This window comes from Oryx dammah, unplaced genomic scaffold, assembly GCF_014754425.2.
Source record: "Oryx dammah isolate SB20612 unplaced genomic scaffold, SCBI_Odam_1.1 HiC_scaffold_22, whole genome shotgun sequence".
In the NCBI taxonomy this organism is placed as follows: Eukaryota; Metazoa; Chordata; class Mammalia; order Artiodactyla; family Bovidae; genus Oryx; species Oryx dammah.
In genome coordinates this window covers 27,388,413-27,413,466 of record NW_024070206.1, presented here as the reverse complement: position 1 = coordinate 27,413,466, position 25,054 = coordinate 27,388,413, and the positions used below count along the sequence as shown (strand labels likewise).

At 43.1% G+C, this 25,054-nt stretch overlaps 1 protein-coding gene across 1 annotated transcript; it reads left to right on the top strand.

Annotated features, from left to right (window-relative positions):
* The first annotated feature begins 1,124 nt into the window (after nt 1–1,124).
* Nucleotides 1,125–2,474, top strand: LOC120881133 (protein cornichon homolog 1-like). The gene has a single exon (XM_040264718.1). The coding sequence runs from the start codon at nt 1,149–1,151 to the stop codon at nt 1,581–1,583; it is 435 nt and encodes a 144-aa protein (XP_040120652.1). The 5' UTR covers nt 1,125–1,148; the 3' UTR covers nt 1,584–2,474.
* Nucleotides 2,475–25,054: the final 22,580 nt, after the last annotated feature.

The window sequence follows — 25,054 nt, the reverse complement described above, 5'->3', positions numbered from 1 at the left end:
AAAAAAAAAAAACCAATATTATCCTAAAATTTACCAGCATGACATTTTCACACAATGAAAACAGATGGAAAATCTGGCTCACCCCATCACAATTCAGATCCCCAGCTTGGCCAATGGGAGGTGCATTCCTGGGGTCCATGTGGTCTCCGTGGTGCGGATGGAAGCCAGCAGTGTCCACCCAAGAGCAGCGCTCACTCCATGGCCCCTCTGAAATCCCCAAGACTCACCCTCCACATCCTTTACAAACTGCAGAGTCTGATAAAAAAAAAAAAAAAAGGACACTGTCTGACTCTCTAGTACCCTACTGCCAGCCCCACCGTGTTTACTTTTATCCATATTGTAAATATTCCCTTGACTTAGCCGAGTCCTTTCATTTTTAAGTGTTTGGAGCCAGGCAGCCTTCCGGTGTCAAAGACCTGAAGTGCTAGAAGAAGCTCCCAGCTTCCACTGAAATAAGCATGGTCACGGTCTGATTTTGAAAAGCTCTTTGGCTCATAGCTCAAGAAGCCCTCAGAGCCTAGGAGAATAGAGTTGCCAAATGGGATAAGAACAGTAGCTGTTCTGTGCTCTGCGACACCGCTGTTTGCTCTGTGGTTCGCTGTGCCCATGAAATGATCCTGGCCACCCAGAGTAACAAGAGTGGCTGGCCTTCAGGTGTGCACAAACCGAGGCTGCTCAGGAAGTATAGAAAGCCTTTTTCTTTGAAAGCAGTGTCTTAAAGTATTCATCAAAAGACCACTATGAGTTCTTTAAACTTCGCAAAGCTGTTTTCACCTTAAGGAGACGTTCGCGCTAACAGGGAAAGAGATGTCGTTCTATTAAATCTGTTACAAAATACTTGACTCTGACTTTTTTAAGCAAGTAAGTATAAGGGGCAATCTCAAAGACCCATGGCCAGGACTTCCCTGGTGGTCCAGCGGTTAAGACTTCACCTTCCAATGCAGGGAGTACGGGCTCCATCCCTCGTGGAGTTGCGTGATCCCACATGCCTCATGGCCAAAAGACCAAAACATAAAACAGAAGCAATATTGTAACCGGTTCAATAAAGGCTTTAAAATGGTCCACATTTTAAAAAAAAAAATTTTTTTTTTTAAAAAAACAATAGCGCTTTCTCCGCTGGCACCGGCGCTGCTCCCTTTCCTCCGGTCATGGCGTTCACGTTCGCGGCCTTCTGCTATATGCTGGCGCTGCTGCTCACCGCCGCGCTCATCTTTTTCGCCATTTGGCACATTATAGCATTCGATGAGCTGAAGACTGACTACAAGAATCCTGTAGACCAGTGTAATACCCTGAATCCTCTGGTCCCTCCAGAGTACCTCATCCATGCTTTCTTCTGTGTCATGTTTCTTCGTGCAGCAGAGAGGCTTACACTGGGTCTCAATATGCCCCTCTTGGCATATCATATTTGGAGGTATATGAGTAGACCAGTGATGAGTGGACCAGGACTCTATGATCCTACAACCATCATGAATGCAGATATTCTAGCATATTGTCAGAAAGAAGGATGGTGCAAATTAGCTTTTTATCTTCTAGCATTTTTTTACTACCTATATGGCATGATCTATGTTTTGGTGAGCTCTTAGAACACCGCTTAGAAGAATTGGTCCAGTTAAGTGCATGCAAAAAGCCACCAACGAAGGGATTCTATCCAGCAAGATTCTGTTTCCAAGAGTAGCCTATGGAATCTGATCAGTTACTTTAAAAATGACTCCTTATTTTTTAAATGTTTCCACATTTTTTGCTTGTGGAAAGACTGTTTTAATATGTTATACTCAGATAAAGAATTTAAATATAATTACGTATAAATTAATATAAAATGATACCTCTGGTGTTGACAGGTTTGAACTTGCACTCCTTAAGGAACAGCCATAATCCCTTGAATGATTGCATTAATTATTGACTGTCCTTAGTCCATTGGAAGCTTTCGTTTATAGGAACTTGTAGGGCTCATTTTGGTTTTATTGAAATGCCATTTAATTATAAATTAGCTGTAGATATCAGGTGCTTCTGATGAACTGAAAATATGTATCTGACCTGTGGGAAACTTCATGGTTTTCCTTATCTGTTATGTAGGTGATTATATATGGATGCATTAAAAAAATAAGAGTGGGATATTTTTCCCCTTGGACTTGAAATACTATCCCTGTATACTGCATGAATGAGAGATTTCCCCATATTTCCACCAGAGTAATATACTTGCTTTAATTCTTAAGCATAAGTGAACATGATATAAAAATATACGCTGACTTACTTGTGAAGAATGCATTTAAAGCTATTTTAAATGTGTTTTAATTTGTGAGACTTTACTTATTAAGAAATTGGTTACTAAATGTTCTAATCTGGTGGTAAAGGTATTCTTAAGAATTTGCAAGTACTTTAGATTTTCAAAACCGAATGAGAGAGAACATTGTATAACCATCCTGCTGTTCCTTTAGTGCAGTACAATAAAACTCTGAAATTAAAAAAAAAAAAAATAGCCATCTTCAAGAGGTGACAAGCTCTCTAACTACAAACAATCAAAAGATCAGCAAGTTTTCCAGACATTAACATTTCTATCCTTTTCTTAATGCTTGTTTTTTTTAGCTCAAGGTCTCTGTGTGTGATGTTCTATTAACATATCAAAACAGAGTCCTTTGTTTTCCAACTTGCAGTGATGAATTCTGCATTTTCATTCTTTCTGTAAGGGAGATATTTTGAGGATGATGCAGTGGAAAGAGGAAAGGTTTTCTAAACAGAAGGATGTTAACTCTATTTCACGTTTGGCCATTTCATTCTTTGTTGCCTGGGCAAGTTAATTTCACCCCTCTAACTGGTTGTTGTTCAGTAGTTAAGTCGTCGGACTCTTTGACACCCCCTGGACTGTAGCCCGCCAGGCTTCTCTGTCCTCCACAATCTCCCACTGTCTATTTTTCTGAAGTCTGAAGTCTCAGGTTTGCACTGGTAGTTAAACAAAACAACATAGCAGGGGCTGCCATGCAATAATAGCCTTTCCTGTGGTAAGCATCTCTAATAAGGAGTCACACCTAGTTTCCAGTCTCCCCCAAACCCACGTGCCTCTGACAGGCGAACCTGGTTCACGTGAGGCCCGATGACTCAGGGAGGTGCTGGCCAGGCCCCGCATTGCAGACATGCCTTCTATTATTCCCAAATTCTTCTCATTTTTTAACGCCTTCTGTCCTTTCCCCTAGGTCAAAGGAAAGGGCATGATGGTTTCAATAAAAAACAGACATTTTGATTGGCCGGCCGATGGAATACTCCGGATGGCCCCTCTGCATCCTGAGAAATGACGTAAGCTCTGGTAAGAAATTCCTCCGCCAGCATTCTTACCTTTCCTGGCTGAGACCTGGGTTGGTCATTACAACTAATGACCCAACTTTTATGGGATTGTAAAATATAAGATCTGAAAACAAACTTCCCTGTGTTCGTGCTGCCCTCAAATTGTCATGATTAAAAATAGATCATCGGTTTTACGTTACATCTTCCTTGTATCCTATCCGTCCCTCTAGGGTTAGCATTCATATTTTTTAGACTTTGAGGTCCGACCTATTGACCCAGGTCCTGCAGTGCCCACGTCAAGCCGGAAGGGCCACCCTTCCCCCTGGCTTTGCAATCAGGAGGCTGACAGCCACCCAGCCAGCCACCCGTCAAAGTCCCTGCTGGCGACTCTCTCTCGCAGCAAGCAGCCTCCCTTCCCCCACTTTCCCAAACATCTTGGGCATCCCAAACAATCACAATTACACTCAGGTTGTTTAAACAAACAGCAGCCAGCAGCGCAATTCCCCAGCCCAGGGCCCCAGCGGAGGGATTCCCTTGGGTCCACTCTCACCGCCTTCTCCCCAACCCCAAGCCACTTTCAGGCAAGACAATGGCTGTGAGTTTACAGTGGGTAGTTTTGCGCATCTAAATGTTTGCAGACACTTGATTAAGTGTCCCTGGGCCAAGCTTCCAAAGGACAATACGCCCACGTTGAGTTTGTTTAAGCAGCGGATAATCCCAGCTAAGAGGCGGTTGCCTTCGCTCTTCAAAAGCCAAGAATGCAAGACAGAGGCTAGGAGGGATGCTGCGGAAGGTTTGGGGCAAATTCCACTGGAACCGGGAGTATCTGAGTCCGTCTCTTCACTCCCATTTTCTCTTCAAAGCCTGGACCTACGCTACAGAGAACGTGAAATTAGGGAGTTGGTAGGATTTTAAAAGTATTTCCCAAATAAGACAACTGAAACTGGGGAGGGGGCTTTTTTTTCCCCCCACACCACATGGCATGCGGGATTTTAGGTCCCCCGACCAGGGATCGAACTCACATCCCCTGCACTGAACTGCCAAGGAATTCCGGGAAGTGTGCAATTTTCAATTCTGCAGCTGGGCTGGACCTAGGAGATCCACAGGTCCCTGTAGAAAGGCTTACTATGCTTCCCCACTGTGCAGCCTAGTCAATGTCCAATGCCTTGCGTTTCTTGTTGACAGGTTGAAAAGAAAAAGAACCTATCATTCTAGTCTCTTCAGGACATTTACACAAGGGCTGCCCCAAACCTGTAAGCACCAACTGACAGACAGCTTGATGGGTACCATCGATAATTCATTTACTTACCCAACAAATATTTCTAGATTGTCTACTTAGACCGAATCCAGAATAGTATGCGGTAGGCAACAAAGGTGAAGCTTAGACTCTCAGGCTGATGTGATAAAAGTGATATCTTAAGAGAGGAGCAAACAAGGACACTGGGAGTTTATAGAAGAGATCACTTCTGGCTGAGTGGAGGTAAATGGGTCAGAGAAATTTCAGGAAGGCGCCCTTTGGGTCAGTCTTTGAAGGCTTTGATCTGCTAATAAGTACAGTTTTATTTTTGTCTTTTCAATCTGTATGCCTTTTATTTCCCTCTCTTGCTTTATTGCACTGGGTAGATCTTCCAGCATGAATGAGTAGTCACAGCAGACATCCTTACCTTGCTTCTGATTTTAGGGGGAAAATATTCATTCTTTCATTGTCAAATATGGGCTTCCCTTGTGGCTCAGCTGGTAAAGAATCCACCTGCAATGTGGGAGACCCAGGTTCAATCCCTGGGTTGGGAAGATCCCCTGGAGAAGGGAAAGGCTACTCACTCCAGTATTCTGGCCTAGAGAATTCCATGGACTGTATAGTCTATGGGGTTGCAAAGAGTCAGACATGACTGAGCAACTTTCACTTTCACTGTCAAATATAAGGTCAGCTGGAGAGGTGTTTATAGATATTCTTTATCAAGGTAAGGAGGTTCTCCTCTGTTGCTGGTTTGCTGAACAATTTTTATCAAGAATGAATGCACAGGGACTTCCCTGGTGGTCCAATGGCTAAAACTTGGTGCTCCCAAAGCAAGGGGCCCAGGTTCAATCCTTGGTCAGGGAACTAGATCCCACATGCCGAAACTGAGAGTTCACATGCTGCAACCAAGACCCAGAACACCCAAATAAATAAATAAATAATTTTGTTTAAAAAAAGAATGAATGTAGAACTTTGCCAAATATGTTCATTGATATAATTGATTAATACAATTACATGATTTATCTTCTCTAGTCTATTAATATTGTGGATTCCACTGATTAATTATCTATTCTATTAGAATAGATTTTTTTGTATTTTTAGAATTGTATTTTTTGAGGAATTGGCATTTCATCTAACTTGTCATAGATATAAATTTATGGGTGTAGAATTGTCTATAGTATTCCTATCATCCTTTTGATAGGTTATTTTTCTTTTCAGCCTGCCCACAGGATGTAATGGCAGTGCCTGTTTTACTCCTAGTATTGATCATTTGTATGTTATCTCTTCTTTGTCTCTCTTATTAGAGGTTTGTCAATTTTATTGATTTTTTAAAGAGTCAAATCTTTGACTTTCTCTACTGTTTTCTATTTTCAGCTTCATCACTTTCTGCTCACTTTCTTCCTCCCTTAGTTGTGAGTCTATTGGCTCTTCTTTTTTTTTTAGTTTTTAGAAGTGGGAGCTTAGATTATTAATTTGAGACTTTTCCTTTTTTCTTTTTCTTTCATTTATTTTTGGCAGTACTGGCTCTTCGTTGCTGCACTTGGGCTTTCCTAGTTGCAGCAAGCAGGGGCTACTCTCCAGTTGTGGGGTGTGGTCTTCTCACCACAGTGGTATCTTGCTGCAGAGCACACATTCTAGGGCTTGTGAGTTTCAGTAGCTGTGGCCCACAGACTTAGTTTCCTGCATCACGTGGTATTTTCCCAGAGCAGGGATTGAACCTGTGCCCCCTGAATTGGCAGGCAATTCTTAACCACTGGGCTACCCAGGAAAGTCCTCTTTTCCTTTTCCTTTTTTGGCTGTTCCACAACAAGGCTTGTGGGATCTTAGTTCTCCAACCAGGGATTGAACCCGTGGGCCCTGCAGTGGAAGTTCAAATTTCTAACCACTAGACCACCAGGGAATTCCCTGTTCTTTTCTAATGTAATCATCTGATGCTATAAATTTCCCTCTCAGAACTACTTTAGCTATATGCTTCCTAGGTGGTGCTAGTGGTAAAGAACCCACCTGCCAATGCAAGAGGCATAAGAGACATGGGTTCAATCCTGGTTGGAAAAGATCCCCCGGAGGAGGGCATGGCAACCCACTCCAGTATTCTTGCCTGGAGAATCTCACGGACAGAGGAAGCTGGTGGCTACAGCCCATGGGGTTGCAAAGAGTTAGACACGACTGAAGTGACTTAGCACAGCACAACACTCAGATCTTGATATAGTATATTTCCGTTTTCATTCAGCTCAATATATTGGTCTTGTTTGTTTTTGAGACTTCCAAAAAAGGAATTTTCTTTCTTTCTTTTTCTTAAAAAGGATTTTTCTCTTTGTGTTTAGCTTCCAAATGTTTGGAAATTCTCCTGTCACGTTTCTGGTGTTCATTCCTCTTTTGGTTCCATTATGGTCATAGATACTCCATACGATTTCAGTTCTTTTAATTGCATCTTGATATGTATCTCTACATGTATATTTTAATGCACTTTTAATGTATTTATATTTTATAAATTGAGCTTACTTAAATGTTGTCTACCAATATTCCCAAGAGTTTATTTGTGAGTACTTCTAGCATTCTGTTTACTTGAAAACACTGTCCCTTTAGACTTCTTTCATTAGATAAGATTTGTTTCCAAAGAATGCACTGGATCTTAGATTTTAAAGTCTTTTTCATCTACAATCTTGAAACCCAAAAATGCCATCAGCTGTAAACATTCACCATTTGATGTCGCATCTTCTTGTGCCAGACTGTCCTCCAAATGAGAGAGAATTGGAAGGTGACTAAAGAGAGGGGCCTATGGGAAGGTGAAGGTCTTTGCTAAATATCAGCTAAGGAGGGCTTAATACATACCCTCACTTTCACCTTTCTATCAATCTTGAAGAGCCATGCGCAGGAAATAAAAAGTTTAGGATCATTCTTTTATAAAGCACCCCAGTTGGTAAGGAATGTAAAACTGAGGAAATATTTTCCTGGAAAATAGGTAAGATCAAGAAGAGGAATAGATAAGAACAGGAAAAGTTTCCCATTGCTTCATTTTTTCTAGTTTTGACTATCACAATTTCATAACAGTCAACTATTAACTCACTCTGGGCTCAAAATCCCTTGAAATTCCAGCAGCTCAAGTGAGCCAGGCCCCAAATATCTGTAATCTATATTTCCAAAAGAACTTGTTCCTTAATACCAATAAAAAACAGAAGCCTGCCTCCATACCTTTTACTGGATTACTCAGAGAGGGCTGGGCGCTGATTCATTTCCAAAGGCTCTGATGAGCAGGCCAGGGATGTTTTCCCAGTACAGACCCATCCTTCGCCCACCCCCCAGCCCCTCCTGTTTCCCCCCTCCCAGGATAAACACAAAGCAGAGACCAAGCTCCCAGCAGGATGACCTATAAGTGACCCTTGGACTGACCTAACACTCTGGTCACTCTCACCGACAGGTTTGTTTATCTTGGAACCTCGGAGCCTCTGCATCCAAAAGCTTTGTCGCTAGACTCCAAGTCCTCCCAAGTGAACTGTCAGTCACAGCTTAAGTGCATGAGGGACAGTTGCATGATAGCCTGAGTTTATTTACCAAAACCTGGTGTTTATGCTGTTCAGCTACAGGGAGGGGCCACAGGATGCTGAATCTAGTAATGGGGAGACAACTAAACGTCTCCATCAGGCATTAGCCCTCGGATTATAGAATTATCAGTGGACCTGATATCGTCTCTCCTGGGAGATTAAACGTTTTGAATTTAGCATCTCCAAAGGATAGGTGTGTGGTCAGGCCATGCCACTAGAGTTTATTTTATTTTGATTTTTTGCCCACGCTGCAACATGTGGGATCTTAGTTTCCCAACTAAGAATGGAACCTCCCTGCCCCTCATGCCTTGGAATTGAGGAGTCTTAACCACTGGACCACCAAGGATGTCCCTCTTAGAGCTGATTTTAAGGAGCCCACAGCTGAGGCAAGAGGGAAGCTGCACGACATGGCGTGGCTTGTGTGCTGGGACCAGGGGCAAGTCTACGTTTGATGGTGGTTATCTCGATATTTACCTGAAGGAAACATAATGGTGTCCCTAATTTCGGTGCTAGATGGAGGGATGACCAATAAATGCCCAAATAAGGATGGCTGTAAAAATTTTACTAAATTTTTAAAAATAGATTTTATTTTCCCAGATACAATCACTCAAGGAGTTCCAGCCTGACATGTAGACTTCTGTACTCCTGCCCACAGTTCAGTGGTGATCCCCAGGGGATTAAGCCTATCCAGAGGACTGAATTAATTCTTTTTATTATTATTATTATTATTATTTTTTGGCTTTGCCAGGTCTTAATCGGAGCATGTGGGATCTAGTTCCCCCAGCAGGGATCGAACCCCGGGCCTTTTGCATTGGGAGCACGCAGTCTCAGCCACAGCACCACCAGGGAAGTCCCTGAATTCATTCTTGATCAGGTCCTGCCCTACAGTTCCTTTTCCAATAGTTAAACACAGCAGATATGAACTTTTAAGGTAAATGAGGCCAAATCAAGAAAGAGGACAAGGCTGACCATAGAAATGGGCTTTCCCTCCCCTCCCCCTCCTGGTAGAAGATTTCAGATAGGTCTGAATCTCCAAGGAATGCTTTTATTTGGTAGACCAGATGAGGAAAGCGAGACCGGTCCCTTCCAAGGGCGGTGCAGAAAGAGGACTCTCATCCCCTTTTATCCCATTAAAGCCCTGCTGCTTGGTCCGAGAAGGCCCCTCTATTATCAGCCTTGGCTTAAATAAACCTTCTGCCCCCGCACCCAGCCACCTCCCTGGTGCCGCAGGCCCCATCCATTACTGTCACCTTTGCAGAGTGGCTGCCATGACAGTTCATGATCATTAACCAGCCCTGGTGTGCTTTGTGTTAAAAGTTAAGACACATCAAACGCAGACACTCCGCAGTTCCTTAAAGTTACAGGGGCCGGGGATGCTCTGGGGCTGATGGCAACCAGACTTGACACACGGTGTTGACAAAAGGTGAAAATGAGCCCTGGGTCAGAATTGCCTCAGTGTCCCTTCTCACCTCTCCCCAATGCCACTCTCAGGGGCAGAAACCAGGCGGAAAAGACACAGAGTGAGGACTGGGCTAAAAAGCCCAGATAAAGAGAATGTGAAAGAAGGACAGAGCAACACTGCTCCTTAAACTGCCCCTCCCTGCTGGGCTGGTGCCCCGCCCCCAGCTCCCCCTGCTCTCCCAAGAACACCAGTAAAATCCCTCCCACTCTCCTTGGCACCCTGAAATGGCCTTCTGCACCGATTCACAGACCTTCTTATTTATGGGCTCAAATCCCTGAACCAAATGCAAATTGACAAGTGTCTCTTTCTATTCCACAAAACATTTATAATCTATAAGTAACAGAGTGCACGAAAGGTATCTGTTTATTTGGGTGAGCCTGCTTACATTTCATGATTTTCTCTCTGGCCCCACTGTTGAATGAAGACATTTGCTTTTCTTATCAAGGGTTTTCTGCAACAAAGCCCAGCTTGGGGGAAATGACCTTGAGAGGAAGTTAGAGAAGGAAAAGGGAGCTGGCTCTGTCAACTAGTACATAAAAATTAAATGACAAAAAAAAGAAAAGAAACAAGCAGCCCATAACACCCTGTCCTCAAAGCAAAGGAGTATGCATGCAACTCCTGCTTCATTCAAATGACATTTATTCATTCAAATGACCTGTATTCTGTCCCTCCCTGCACCCCAGGGCTATAAAGAACAAAAAGTGGGCCATAATTCTTAAAGGAGCTTAGAGTCTGTGAAGATAAATAAAGCATCTACAAATGGAGATAGATGCCAGGGGTGCAGAGGGTGGAGGAGAGAGCAGGACAGGATGTTTCAAGAAGACCTTCCAGGGGATGTGGCCAATTCGGTTCAGTTCAGTTTAGTCACTCAGTCCTGTCCAACTCTTTGCGACCCCATGGACCACAGCACGCCAGGCCTCCCTGTCCATCACCAACTTCTGGAGTTTACTCAAACTTGTGTCCATTGAGTCAGTGATGCCATCCAGCCATCTCATCCTCTGTCATACCCTGCTCCTCCCACCTTCAGTCTTTCCCAGCATCAGGGTCTTTTCCAACGAGTGAGTTCTTCGAATCAGGTGGCCAAAGTATTGGAGCTTCAGTTTCATCATCAGTCCTTCCAGTGAATATTCAGGACTGATTTCCTTTATGAGGGACTGGATAGATCTCCTTGAAGTCCAAGGGACTCTCAAGAGTCTGCTCCAACACCACACTTCAAAAGTATCAATTCTTCAGTGCTCAGCTTCCTATAAATCCAACTCTCACATCCATACATGACTACTGGAAAAACCATAGCTTTGACTAGACAGACTTTTGTTGGCAAAGTAATGTCTCTGCTTTTTATAAGCTGTCTAGGTTGGTCATAGCTTTTCTTCCAAGGAGCAAGCATCTTTTAATTTCATGGCTGCAGTCACCATCTGTCACTGTTTCCACTGTTTCCCCATCTATTTGCCATGAAGTGATGGGACCAGATGCCATGATCTTAGTTTTGATCATGTTGAGTTTTAAGCCAACTTTTTCACTCTCCTCTTTCACTTTCATCAGGAGGCTCTTTAGCTCTTCTTCACTTTCTGCCATAAGGGTGGTATCATCTGCATATCTGAGGTTATTGATATTTCTCCCAGCAACCTTGATTCCAGCTTGTACTTCTTCCAGCCCAGCGTTTCTCATGATGTACTCTGCATATAAGTTAAATAAGCAGGGTGACAATATACAGCCTTGACATACTTCTTTCCCTACTTGGAACCAGTCTGTTGTTCCATGTCCAGTTCTAACTGTTGCTTCTTGACCTGCATACAGATTTCTCAGGAGACAGGTCAAGTGGTCTGGTATTCCCATCTTTTGAAGAATTTTCCACAGTTTGTTGTGATCCACATAGTCAAAGGCTTTGGCATAGTCAATAAAGCAGAAGTAGATGTGGCCAGTTGGCGAGGTCTTAAGGTATAAGCGAGGTACTTGCCTGGTGGGAAAGGCTACCCACTCCAGTATTCTGGCCTGGAGAATTCCATGGACTGTATAGTCCATGGGGTTGCAAAGAGACGCAACTGAGCAACTTTCACTTTCACTTTAAGGTATAATCTAAAGTTCACCTAGAAGAGGGAAGTGTAAGACATGAAAGGTACCACATTGATGATAGCTAGCATTTATTAAGCATGTATTAAAATCCAGACTACTGGATTTCAATAGTCTAAAATCCAGACTATTGAGCACTTGTAAGGAAGCTGTTCTGAACAGAGATTGTTAAATTCCGGAGGGTTTCAACAACTTAGTGTAAAGAAAAGACTGTACGATATCTCAGTAATCACTTTTATATTGATAACATGTTGAAATGATCCTATGTTGGACACAGAAGGTTAAAGATCTATCATTATCAAAATTAATTTCACCCATCTCTCTTTTTTTAACAACACACAAATGCTTTTTTACTACATATACAGGAAATATTTTAAAAATTCTAACTCTCTTAATAAGCCACTTTTTTTCCACTTTCTTTTCTTTTTTAAATTGAAATATAGTTGATAATGGTCCTCTTGGGTTTTTTAAAATTAATTCTTATTAGAGTATAGTTGCTTTTGGAGAATATTGGAGTGTTGTGTTAGTTTCATGGATCAGCCTTAAATATACATATATGAGCTTCCCCGTTGCCTCAGGTGGTAAAGAATCTGCCTGCAATGCAGAAGACCCGGACTCAATCCCTGGATTGGGAAGATCCCCTGGAGACCCTATGGACTGTAGCCCACCAGGCTCCTCTGTCCATGGGATTCTCTAGGCACAAATACTGGAGTGGGTTGCCATGCCCTCGTCCAGTGATCTTCTCAACCCTGGGATGGAACCCCGGTCTCCTGCAGGCATATTCTTTACCACTAGCGCCACCTGGGAAGCCCCAAGGAAATGGCTAACCACTCCACTATTCTTGCCTGGAGAATTCCACGGACAGAGGAGCCAGGCAGGCTACAGTCCATGGGGTCCCAAGGAGTCGGATATGACTGAGCAACTAACAGATACTATAAATATATACCTTCCCTTTTGGACTTCTTTCCCATTCAAGTCACTTAGGTAGAGTACCCCATACCATATGGTATGTTCTCATTAGTTATCTATTTAATACACAGTATCAATAGTGTATATGTGTCAATTCCAATCTCCCAGTTCCTTCCACCACCACCCCTCCCCCTTGGTATCTGTTCATTTGTTCTCTACATCTGTGTCTCTATTTCTGTTTTATAAATAAGATCATCTATACAACTTTTCTAGAGTTCATATACATGCATTAATATATGATCTTTGTTTTTCACTCTCTGACTTACATTACTTTGTGTGACACTTTTTAGGTCCATCCACATCTCTACAAATGACCCACTTTCATTCCTTTTTACAGCTAAGTATATTCAACAATGGTCCTCTCACTTTTTAAAGTGACTACTAAAAAAAAAAAATTTAAGTACCTCACATTGTGGCTCTCTTTATATTTCTACTGTACACAGACTCTCTTTAACCTTCCCAGCAACCATATGAGCTTTGTATCTTCATTTTTCAGATTAGAAAGTGAGGACCTAGAGAAGTGAACTCCAGTGCCTACAGCCCACACCTGGTTACGTGGCAGGAAAGAGGAAGTTTGCAAGGGGTCAGTGCCTGTTGATAGTTTCTAGGGCTAGAAAGGGAAGAAAGCAAGAAAGAACACAGCCGATCAACTTCACTTGATATGTTTATGTGTGCTTATTTTTTAAAAATCAGAACAATGTAAAGGAATGGAGTGGCATGTAAGGGTTCCTCCAACCCAATTCACTTGCTGCTGCCATTTGCTTGGTTTCCCTAAGAGGTACTGGAGACATAACAAGCATGTGTGAAAGTGTTACTAAATCGTATCTAATTCTTTGCAATGCCATGGACTGTAGCTCTAATTCTTTGCAATGCCATGGACTGTAGCTCGCCAGGATCCTCTGTCCATAGTATTTTCCAGGCAAGGATACTGGAGTGGGTTGCCATTCCCTTTTGCAGGGGATCTTCCCAATCAAGGATCGAACCAGGGCCTCCTACCTTGCAAGTGGATTCTTTGCCGCCTGAGTCACACACACACGCACACACACACACACACACACATATATATATATATATAACATATAATACACATTATACATATCTGTGTGTTTTATACACATAGCAAGTATATAAGTTCAGTTCAGTAGCTCAGTCATGTCCAACTCTTTGTGACCCCATAGACTGTAGCATGCCAGTCTTCCCAGTCCATCACCAACTCCTGGAGTGTACTCAAACTCATGTTCACCAAGTCAGTGATGCCATCCAACCATCTCATTCTCTGTCATCCCCTTCTCCTCCCGCCTTCAGTCTTTCCCAGCATCAAGGTCTTTTCAAATGAGTCAGTTCTTCGCATCAGGGCCAAAGTATTGGAGCTTCAGCTTCAGTATCAGTCCTTCCAATGAATATTCAGGACTGATTTCTTTTAGGATTGACTGGTTGGATCTCCTTGCAGTCCAAGAGACTCTCAAGAGTCTTCTCCAACACCACAGTTCAAAAGCATCAATTCTTTGGTGCTCAGCTTTCTTTATAGTCCAACTCTCACATCCATACATGACCACTGGAAAAACCATATCTTTGACTAGATGGACAAAGTAATGTCTCTGCTTTTTAATATGCTGTCTAGGCTGGCCATAGCTATTCTTCCAAGGAGTAAGCGTCTTTTAATTTAATGGCTGCAGTCACCATCTGAAGTGATTTTCGAGCCCCCCAAAATAAAATCTGTCACTGTTTCCACTGTTTCCCCATCTATTTGCCATGAAGTGATGGGACCTGATGCCGTGATCTTAGCTTTCTGAATGTTGAGTTTTAAGCCAACTTTTTCACTCTCCTCTTTCACTTTCATCAAAAGGCTCTTTAGTTCTTCTTTGCTTTCTGCCATAAGGGTGGTGTCATCTGCATATCTGAGATTATTGATTTTCTCCCGGCAATCTTGGTTCCAGCTTGTGCTTCCTCCAGCCCAGCGTTTCTCATGATGTACTCTGCATAGAAGTTAAATAAGCAGGGCGACAATATGCTGCTGCTGCTGCTGAGTCGCTTCAGTCGTGTCCGACTCTGTGCGACCCCAGAGACGGCAGCCCATCAGGCTCCCCCGTCCCCGGGATTCTCCAGGCAAGAACACTGGAGTGGGTCGCCATTTCCTCCTCCAATGCATGAAGGTGAAAAGAGAAAGTGAAGTCGGTCAGTCATATCTGACTCTTAGTGACCCCATGGACTGCAGCCTACCAGGCTCCTCCGTCCATGGGATTTTCCAGGCAAGAACAATGGAGTGGGGTGCCATTGCCTTCTCCAGGGTGACAATATACCTTGACATATAGTCTTGGCAAGCCTACGACAATAGCCTTGATGTACTCATTTCCTGATTTGGAACCAGTCTATTGTTCTATGTCCAGTTCTAACTGTTGCTTCTTGACCTGCATATAGATTTCTCAGGAGGCAGGTCAGGTGGTCTGGTATTCCCATATCTTTCAGAATTTTCCACAGTTTGTTGTGATCCACACAGTCAAAGCTTTGGCATAGTCAATAAAGCAGAAATAGATGTTTTTCTGGAACTCTCTTGCTTTTTCAATGATCCAGAGGATGCTGGCAGTTTGATCTCTGGTTCCTCTGCCTTTTCTAAAACCAGCTTGAACATCTGGAAATTCACGATTTACGTATTGTTGAAGCCTGCCTTGGAGAATTTTGAGCATTACTTTGCTAGCGTGTGAAATGAGTGCAATTGTGCAATAGTTTCAACAACCTTTGGCTATGTCTTTCTTTGGGATTGGAATGAAAACTGACCTTTTCCAGTCCTGTGGCCACTGCTGAGTTTTCCAAATTTGCTGGCATATTGAATCCAGCACTTTCACAGCATCATCTTTTATGATTTGAAATAGCTCAACTGGAATTCCATTACCTCCACTAGCTTTGTTCCTAGTGATGCTTCCTGAGGTCCACTTGACTTCGAATTCCAGGATGTCTGGCTCTAGGTGAGTGATCACACCATCGTGATTATCTGGGTCGTGAAGATCTTTTTTGTATAATTCTTCTGTGTATTCTTTCCACCTCTTCTTAATATCTTCTGCTTCCATTAGGTCCATACCATTTCTGTCCTTTATTGAGCCCATCTTTGCATGAAATATTCCTTTGGCATCTCTAATTTTCTTGAGGAGATCTCTAGTCTTTTCCATTCTATCATTTTCCTCTATTTCTTTGCATTGATCACCGAGGAAGGCTTTCTTATCTCTCCTTGCTATTCTTTGGAACCCTGCATTCAAATGGGTATATCTTTCCTTTTCTCCTTTGCCTTTATTTTCTCTTCTTTTCTCAGCTATTTGTAAGGCCTCAGACAACCATTTTGCCTTTTTGCATTTCTTTTTCTTGGGGATGATCTTGATCACTTCCTCTTATACAATGTCACAAACCTCCATCCATAGTTCTTCAGGCACTCTGTCTATCAGATCTAGTCCCTTAAATCTATTTCTCACTTCCACTGTATAATCGAAAGTGATTTGATTTAGGTCCTACGTGAATGGTATAGTGGTTTTCCCTACTTTCTTCAATTTTTAAGACTGAATTTGGCAATAAGGAGTTCATGATCTGAGCGACAGTCAGCTCCTGGTCTTCTTTTTGCTGACTGTATAGAGCTTCTCCATCTTTGGCTGCAAAGAATATAATCAATCTGATTTCAGTATTGACCATCTGGTAATGTCCACGTGTAGCATCTTCTCTTGTGTTGTTGGAAGAAGGTGTTTGCTATGACCAGTGTGCTCTCTTGGCAAAACTCTGTTAGCCTTTGACCTGCTTTGTTTTGTACTTCAAGGCCAAATTTGCCTGTTACTCCAGGTATCTCTTGACTTCCTACTTTTTCATTCAAGTCCTCTAGAATGAAAAGGACATCTTTTGGGGGGTGTTAGTTCTAGAAGGTCTTATAGGTCTTCACAGAACAACAACAACTATATATATATACATTTATATTATATATGTTTTAAACATTTAACAAGTGTATATATGTTTATGTGCGTGTATATATAAAATCCCCCATCTTATACAAATGGCCTGGCTCATTTTTAATTTTTTGCCACACCCCATGGCATGTGGGATCTTAGTTCCTCAACAAAGTATCAAACCCACACACTCTGATGTGGAAACACAGAGTTTTAACCACTGGACCTCCAGGGAAGTCCCAGCCTGACTAACTTTTTAGCTGTTTTATTAATATATATGGGACTAGTAAAATTTGCTGGAAAATGGGTTCTTCTGCTTAAAAACCACTCTTAAAGCTACTTATTATAGAGCCTCTGAGGCCCCACTGAGCTCAAAACTCCTTTTGCTTTGGAATAGTACAATTTTATTGTTTGGTTCTGTTCTTTCACCATATTATCAGTCATCGGTATGATTTATTTGATGTGAAATTCTCGGCCAAGAGCAAGCCTCTTCATTGCAACATTGCTCCTGTGGGAAACATGATTTACTTTCCAACGGGTCACTTTAAGATAGAGAGCAGCTCCCTTGAGAATAAAATGTTCACTTGTACTGTGGTTTTGCCTTATATATCTGTGAATACAATGGAAATTGAAAGAAAATGATTTCTTTTTACCCAAAAGGACAAGTTAAGTTTCCTGTTGCTTAACCGAAGGATGACTTTTGCTTTACCCCATGCATTAATGTTTCAAATCTCAGCTTCAGCCTTTAATAGTTTGGTGGCCCTAGATACGTTATTTAATTTCTTAGCTGAGAAGTTAAATAGAACACAGAGATAATAATATCTGTCTTATGGGATGAAAGTGAAAGTGTTAGTTGCTCAATTGAGTCCAACTCTTTGGAAAACCATGGACTGTAGCCCACCATGCTCCTCTCTCCATGGAATTCTCCAGGCAAGAATCCTGAAGTGGGTACCCATTCCCTTCTTCTCCAGGGATCTTCCCAACCCAGAGATCAAACCCTTGCCTTCTGCATTGCAGGCAGATTCTTTGCCATCTGAACCATCAGAGAAGCCCACCTCAAGGGATAAGGAGAAATAAATGCAATAATGTATGTACAGATGTTTAGTTTAGCTCCCTGAATATAATAAACACTAAATAAGTATAATTTACTTTAATTATTATTACTAGACTTATATTTATTGACTTTTACTATGCGAACGATGTATAAATTGGGTAAATTTTACTGCCTATCTCATCGGGCTATTTTGTGGATTGAATGAAATAATACATATTAAGCCCTTCTAGTACCAAGGACATGCAAAGTTTCAATATATTATATCTAACTTACATGGTGTAAACTGTAACCTTGAAACTATAATGGCATGATGTTATATTTGTATACTTACAGTATTGAATGTAAAAATTAATTACATCATCAAGCTTACTTTCTTAATGTTTTTCTGAATTATTGCCAATTCTACTGAGATTTTATGCTCATAAAGATGATATTTAATACCAAAGAACAGGCACTATTTCTCCATCCCCCTCAAGTTTTCATGCAGAGCACCTCCTTAATTAAAAACCTTGTCATAGGACTTCCCTGGTGGTCCAGTGGCTACATCTCTGAGCTCCCAATGCAGGGAGCCCAGATTTGATCCCTGGTCTGGGAACTAGATCCCATGCACCAGAACTTACAGATCCTGTATGTCAAAATAAAGATTGAAGATCCCAAATGCTGCAACTAAGACTCGGTGCAGTCAAATAAATAAATACAAAAAATAAAATAAAATCTTTATTTTATATCTAAGGCCAGATCAGTTCTAGACATTGTTTAACAAGCTAGAGAGACTAAGGGTCTCAGTCATCTCTGGACATACTTTAAATCTCCTTCAACAAGCCCTCACCCAAACCTCCATCACCACAGGCCTCTAGGCTTGGAAAGTGGTCCTCAAACCCTGGCCCTGATGTCACTGACCTCTAAGACAGCCTGCTTGTGGCTCCTGGTAGAACAGGGAAGAAACTGCCATCATTCAGGAGGTGAGCTGTGGACCACACCAGGTCCAGGCTGGCCTGAGGAGCCACTGCTCAGCTCGGTGGCCTGTGTGTCAGCCTTGCCCAAGGTTGTTGTTGTTCACTTGCTAAGTCATGTCCGACTTTTGTGGCCCCATGAACTGCAGCACGCCAGGCCTCCCTGTCCTCCACTATCTCCTGGAGTTTGCTCAAGTTCATGTCCATTGAGTCGGTGATGCTATGTAACTAATTCATCCTTTGCTGTCCCTTCTCCTTTCGCCTTCAGTTTTTCCCAGCATCAGGGTCGAAAAGAGTTGGCTCTTGCCCAGGGTTTTGTGGTGCCAAGTGGCTCACACAATCGCATCCTGACTTTGGACGCTAGTATATTTTTACTTGGGGCTTCCCTGATGTCTTACATTCCAGGAGACCCAAGTTTGATTCCTGAGTTGGAAAGATTCCTTGGAGAAGGGAATGGAAATGAACTCCCATATTCTTGCCTGGAGAATTCCATGGACAGAGGAGCCTAGCGGGCTATAGTCCATGGGGTCACAAAGAGTCGGACACGACTGAGCGACTAACACACACAGATTTTTCCTTACCAGCAGGAAAACAAACTGCTCTAATTTCTATTCACTCTATTTTGAAAGGACAAAACAAGATGAAAGAAGCAACTGCCCCAAGTCAGAGCCCCTCGAGCCAGTGGGCAATGGGTGGACATCAGCTCTGCTTTCAAGCCCCCAGAGGCTGGTACCAGGAGACTGGATCTGTGGGAAGTTAGGGCCTCTCTAAGGTTCAGGCAAGTCAGTCAGGTGGGGCCACCACCCAGCACTGAGGATGTTTGCCCCTAAATCTTAACAGAATTTACCCTCAGAGAGGCAAAGCTCTCTGTAGGAGTGATGAACCAAACTTGATGAAAATGGTCAAGGTGGGACAGGGCAAAGAGTGTTTTTTGTTTTTTTTTTTTCCTTTTTTCAGTCACGCCATGTGGCCTGGGGGATCTTAGTTCCCTGACCAGGAATGGAACCCGTGCCCCCTGCATAGGGACCTAGGAGTCTTAACCACTGGACCACCAGGGAAGTTCCAAGTCTTCTTTTCTGTCATCAAGCTGCAAACATGGCTGAACAAATGAGTGTGAGCTTGGGGAGGCAGGGCTGGGTGGAGGGGGCGGTGGACACAAGTTGCAGTCATTTTGAAACCAACACCTGGGGAGTCTGACTCTGAAAGCAGAGATGTCAAACTTCTGAATGAGTGACGAAGCTTTTATTGACATTGTGACTCTATTCCGGCCTCTCCCCAATGCTATTATTTATGGAGTTGTACTTGTGAGCGTGAACTTCCGTATGCTTGCACCTTTCATCCCCAAAGGCATTTTCACAAATCCTAAGAACGCCCACGCAACTGGGGAGTAGAAGTGCTCTCTCAGGTTCTTAGCACTAAGGCCCTGCAGATAGCCAGGGGCGGGGGGGACGGTGACCTACCGTTTCCAAAAGGAGCACGGAGTCACCAACCAGGGCACAGAGGGGAGAGGTTAAAGGCTAGGAGTGAGCATTACTCTCCCTTGACCCCTTGTCACAGAACCATTTCTCCTATGGGACCAGCTCATGGAAAGCGAAGAAAGCATAAAACGCTGGCTTCCTGGAACTTCCCTGGTGGTCCAGTGGTTAAGACTTCACCTTTCAGTGCAGGGGTGTGCAGGTTCAGTCCCTGGTAGGGGAGCTAAGATCCTACATGCCTCATGGCCAAAAAACATAAAGCAGAAGCAATAGTGTAGCAAATTCAATAAAGGCTTTAAAAATGGTCCACATTAAAAAAAAAAAAAAAGGTCTTTTAAAAAAAGAACTGACCTCCTGACATAGCTAATCCCACTATGATACATTTTGAGTGAGTCTGGAAACAAATATATTGTGTGAATGTCTTGTCAGTCACCCCTGGGCTTCCCTGGTGGCTCAGGCAGTAAAGAATCTGCCTGCAATGAAGGAGACCCATGTTCAATCCCTGGGTGGGAAAGATCCTCTGGAAAAGGGAATGGCAACCCATTCCAGTATTCTTGCCTGGAGAATCCCACAGACAGAGGAGCCTGGCAGGCTACAGTCCATAGGGTTGCAAAAAGTCAGACACCACTGAGCAACTAACACTTTGACTCAGCAGTTCTAGAAATGCTACTGGCATACCTACCCAAGTGTCTAAGAATATTCCCTATAGCATTTTTATTTACTGTAGCGTCTTTTTTGTGAAAGCAAAAGCTAGAAACAGTCTAAATGCCTACTCCTAGAAGAATAAAGTTAAATAAACTATGGTGCAGATAAATCCATGCAGCTGTTACAGGAATGAAATAAATCTATAGAGAGAAGCTTGGGAAGGCAGTTGAGATGGTTCTAAAAACACATTCAAGACCCATAAATCATAGCCTGTTGCTCCTGGGGTTACACTGTTTGCATGTTAATAGAAGGCAAGGAAGGGTGTATGAACTAAAAAGAAGTGGGTCTTGATGAGTGAAGTTTGCAAATATTCTCAGGCCAATATAACAAGCATCCTCAAACTCTCAAATTCACCATCTCCAATAAAAGCAACTCCATCTCCAAGCAACTGGACAATAACCTACGTTTAACCAGATGATCCCCTTCCTGTTCAACACACCCTCACTCTCCTTGTTGACTCTACGACAGTCCCCGACTTAATGGTAGTTGAGGAAGATCGTATATGTATATTTTAAAGTATACATTTTTATTTTTACTATTTTTAGTTATTAAAAAAGGGTACTATACTGTTTACAATCTTTTGGAATTTATTTCTTCACTTCACACATGCGAAGGTTCATTCACATTGTTACATATGGTTTAGTTCACACAGGTGGCTGTTGGGGAATATGTATTCATCCACTTTCCTGATGTTTCTTGTTTTCTGCTATTGCCAGCAGGACCCTTTGATCATTCTTGTGCATGACTGTTACTGTTACTGTTGTTGTTATGCAAGAATCCCTCTTTGGTACATGTCCTGGAGTGGAACTTGTTCACAAAGTTTGCCAACATTCCACTTTAGGAACCAACAAAAGTGGTTGTACAGTTTTACTCCCACTTGCTATGTTTTACAGATCTCTCTTTAGATTTGTACCCTCTCCAACATTTAGTATGGGCTTCCCAGGTGGCTCAGTGATGAAGAATCCACCTGCAAACGCAGGAGATGTGGGTTTGATTCCTGGGTAGGGAAGATCCCCTGGAGAAGAACATGGCATCCCACTCCAGTGTTCTTGCCTAGGAAAACCCCATGGACAGAGGAGCCTGGTGGGCTCCAGTCCATGGGGTGACTAAGCACACACACACACACACACAATATTTAGTAGTCAGACTTCTGGATTTTTGCCAATTGAAAGGATGTCTCAGTGAACTTGATTTGCATCTCACTGACCCCTGAGGATACTGGTTACCTCTTTATTAAAAAAAATTTTTCTTTTGGCCACATCTTGTGGCATACAGGGTCTTAATTCCCCTAACGAGGACCAAACCCGAGCCCCCTGGACTGGAAGTACAGAGTCAACCCCTGAACGGCCAGGGAATTCCCTGGTTATCTCTTTAAATGGATCTTGGCCACACATACTTTCTGTGAAAAGTCAGCTTGTATCTTTTGCAGATGCCTCTCCTGGGTTGTTTGTGGTCTGAGTAAGCCTTGCTGGTGCCTGAAATGGAAATTCCAAGGGAAATATTTTTAAATGAAACTCGTTTTCACCTGCCAGGAGACGGGGCTGGAAGGACCCTGGGAATCATAGAAGGCTGGTTTGCAGAGCGAATGCAGCGAGAGTCAGCATGAATCAAGGCATCAGAGACCCCAGGAGGTGAAAGAGACTGGAAGCTGAGCCCAGCTGTCAATCTCTCCCCTTTCCTGCTGGCTACCTGCAGCAGCAGCAGATCCCCGGTGCCCTGGGCCAGGGGTTTCCCGCACTTTCCATGGCGCCTGCCAGGAGCCCTCAGCACCTAGTGTTTGGTGTCTCTTCCGGTGAGAGCAGAGCAGTGGGCTCAGATGACCACCCCAGTCATCGGGCAGCCGACATGATCACTGTAGATCTTCTCTCAGCCTTTAGGAAACAAATTTCCAGAGGTTTCTGAGTAGTGAGGGAAGAACCTATGCAGACACAAATTTTCCAATTTGTACATCAGAAACCGCAGGCCCAGGTCTTTAAAGAAAATAGATTGAATTTCAAGAGGGAATAAATACATGGGAAGCACAGAGAGCATAGTTTCCAAGAGCGGCTGCCTCCAGGTTTGCTCTAGACCAAACCATTTCCAGCATCACAAATCACCCACAGCCCACTCTCTGGTTGCAGTTTATCCACACTTCCAGGAGCCTTACAGAGCCCCTACCCCAACCCCCAACTCCACCTGACCTTGTTCAGATCCAAAGGGATCACTTCCTGTCCTTCTCAAGATCTCCTGTCCCAGTCATGTCTACCAGCTGCCATCTCTCTTTAATTATTGATTAATTTCTTTCTTATGACCTTGGAGGCCTTCCTCCCTGTCTTGGTCCCACAGACTCCCATGTTCATTCTTTCCCACTTTGCCCACACCTGACATCAGCCTGTCTCTCTGGCCACAGAAGAGGTGAGGTCAGGCCGACCTGCCTTTGACTTAGTTCCTGTGCACTGGGTCAAAGACCGCCTGGGATGGACATGAGCCATTGAGAAGCAAAGGGAAGGTGAGGCTCAAGTTGAAGAAGTCTTTGGTTCTTCTAACTAAATGGAAATGATTGAAGAAAATGCTTTGACTAGTGTTGTGTATGAGTGTGTGTGCATTTTTTTATTGCAGTAAACTATGCATAATGTATTTGGAGGAGGAAATGGCAACCTACTCCAGCATTCTTGCTTGGAGAATCCCATGGACAGAGGAGCCTGGTGGGCTACAATCCATGGGGTCGCAAAGAGTCAGACACGACTGAGTGACTAACACTTGCACTTTCATGCATAATGTATAATTAATCTTTTTTTCTAATTTTTTTCTTTTTTTGGCTCTGCCTCCTGACTTGCAGGATCTTCATTCCCTGACCAAGGGTCGAATCCATGCCCCCTGCAGTAGAAATGCAGGGTGCTAACCACTGGACAACCAGGAAATTCTCCCCATTTTAACCAGTTTTAAGCGCGCAGTTCAGTGGCATTAAGTATTCACAGTGTTAGCAACCATCACCATCATTCATCTCCAGAAATTTTTCATCATTCCAAACTGAAACTCTGTCCCCATTAAACACTAATTCCCTGTTCTCCCCTCCCTCCAGCCTCTTGGCAACCATCATCCCACCTTCTATCTTTATGAATATACTCTTCTAAGTACATCATATAAGTGGAACCATATGATACCTGTCCTTTTGCGTCTGGCTTATTTTACGTTTCCCACATTCATCTATGTTAGGCATGTATCAGAATTTCATTCTTTTTTTTAAGACAATGATATTCAATTGTGCATTATACCATATCTTGTTTATATAGTCATCTGTTGATGGATATCTGGGTTGTTCCTACCTTTTGGCAATTGTAAACAATGCTGCTATGTACATGGGTATACAAATCTCTCTTTGATGAGTAGGACTTTTAAACATTTAAAACTATATTTTTCTCCAAAGGCACAAACTACATTGTGCCTATCTAAAAAGCTAGTAAAACCTGACCAGCAGGCTAGGAAACCCCATCATAGTGAGATCAGTTTTAAGATAGGAGCCAGGAATTGTGAATTTTCTGGGTTCTGCATGGTTCCCATCATGCTCAGCACCTGGGGTCCATCCAGTCAGTATGGACTGTTGGCAACACAGGTAGCAGTTGTCACAGGGGTTCCTGCCAAGGCTAGACCTCACAAAGGGCCAGTGGGGCCCAGGTTATCAGTTTTTGCCAGGACTTGACCTTATCAAAGTGTTATTTAGCCCTCATTTTGATTAGCCAAGTACTTTATAATCATTTACTAATATATATTTTCCATCATCATCAGCCATTACCCAGTATGTGGAAATATTTGGAGAGGGAGGGAGCCCATATCATTTTATTTATATGCAAATATGGGTGCAACCATAGAGACCAAATTTGCTTTGCTCTTGGGAAATAAGCAGAAATATTAAATTGGCTGTTCTGTTAGCCAAGCTGTAGTCCTGAGGCTGGCCTATGGCCCTCTGCACCAGACCTATGGCATCCAAAAGGATGGCATTAGGAGCTGTGAGCCTTCACTGACTCCTCCCTATGCACTTCCCAAATCCTTAGAGCTTACAGCGGTAAGAGGACAGTGGGGTAAGAAACACAGCCCATAATAGCTGATTCCCAAGAAGGTAAACTCAGGTGATGTAACTGCTGAGCAACCTGCCACTGTGAACTCATAATACCGTCTATCATTCAATAATGCCAACAGACGGGACTTTTCATTTAATTAATTACCTTATTTTGGGCCATGCCGAGTCTTCTTTGCTGTGCGCTGGCTTTCTCTGGTTGCGGTATGCAGGCTGCTCATGGCAGCAGCTTCTCTAGTTGCAGAGGCCGAGCTCTAGGCACGCGGGCTTAGTAGTTGTGGCCCACAGGCTTGGCGGCTCCACAGCATATGGAAACTTCCCAACCAGGGATCGAACC

Coding starts and splice junctions, on each gene's coding strand:
- LOC120881133 (XM_040264718.1), top strand. CDS start 1,149: ATGGCGTTCACGTTCGCGGCCTTCTGCTATATGCTGGCGCTGCTGCTC.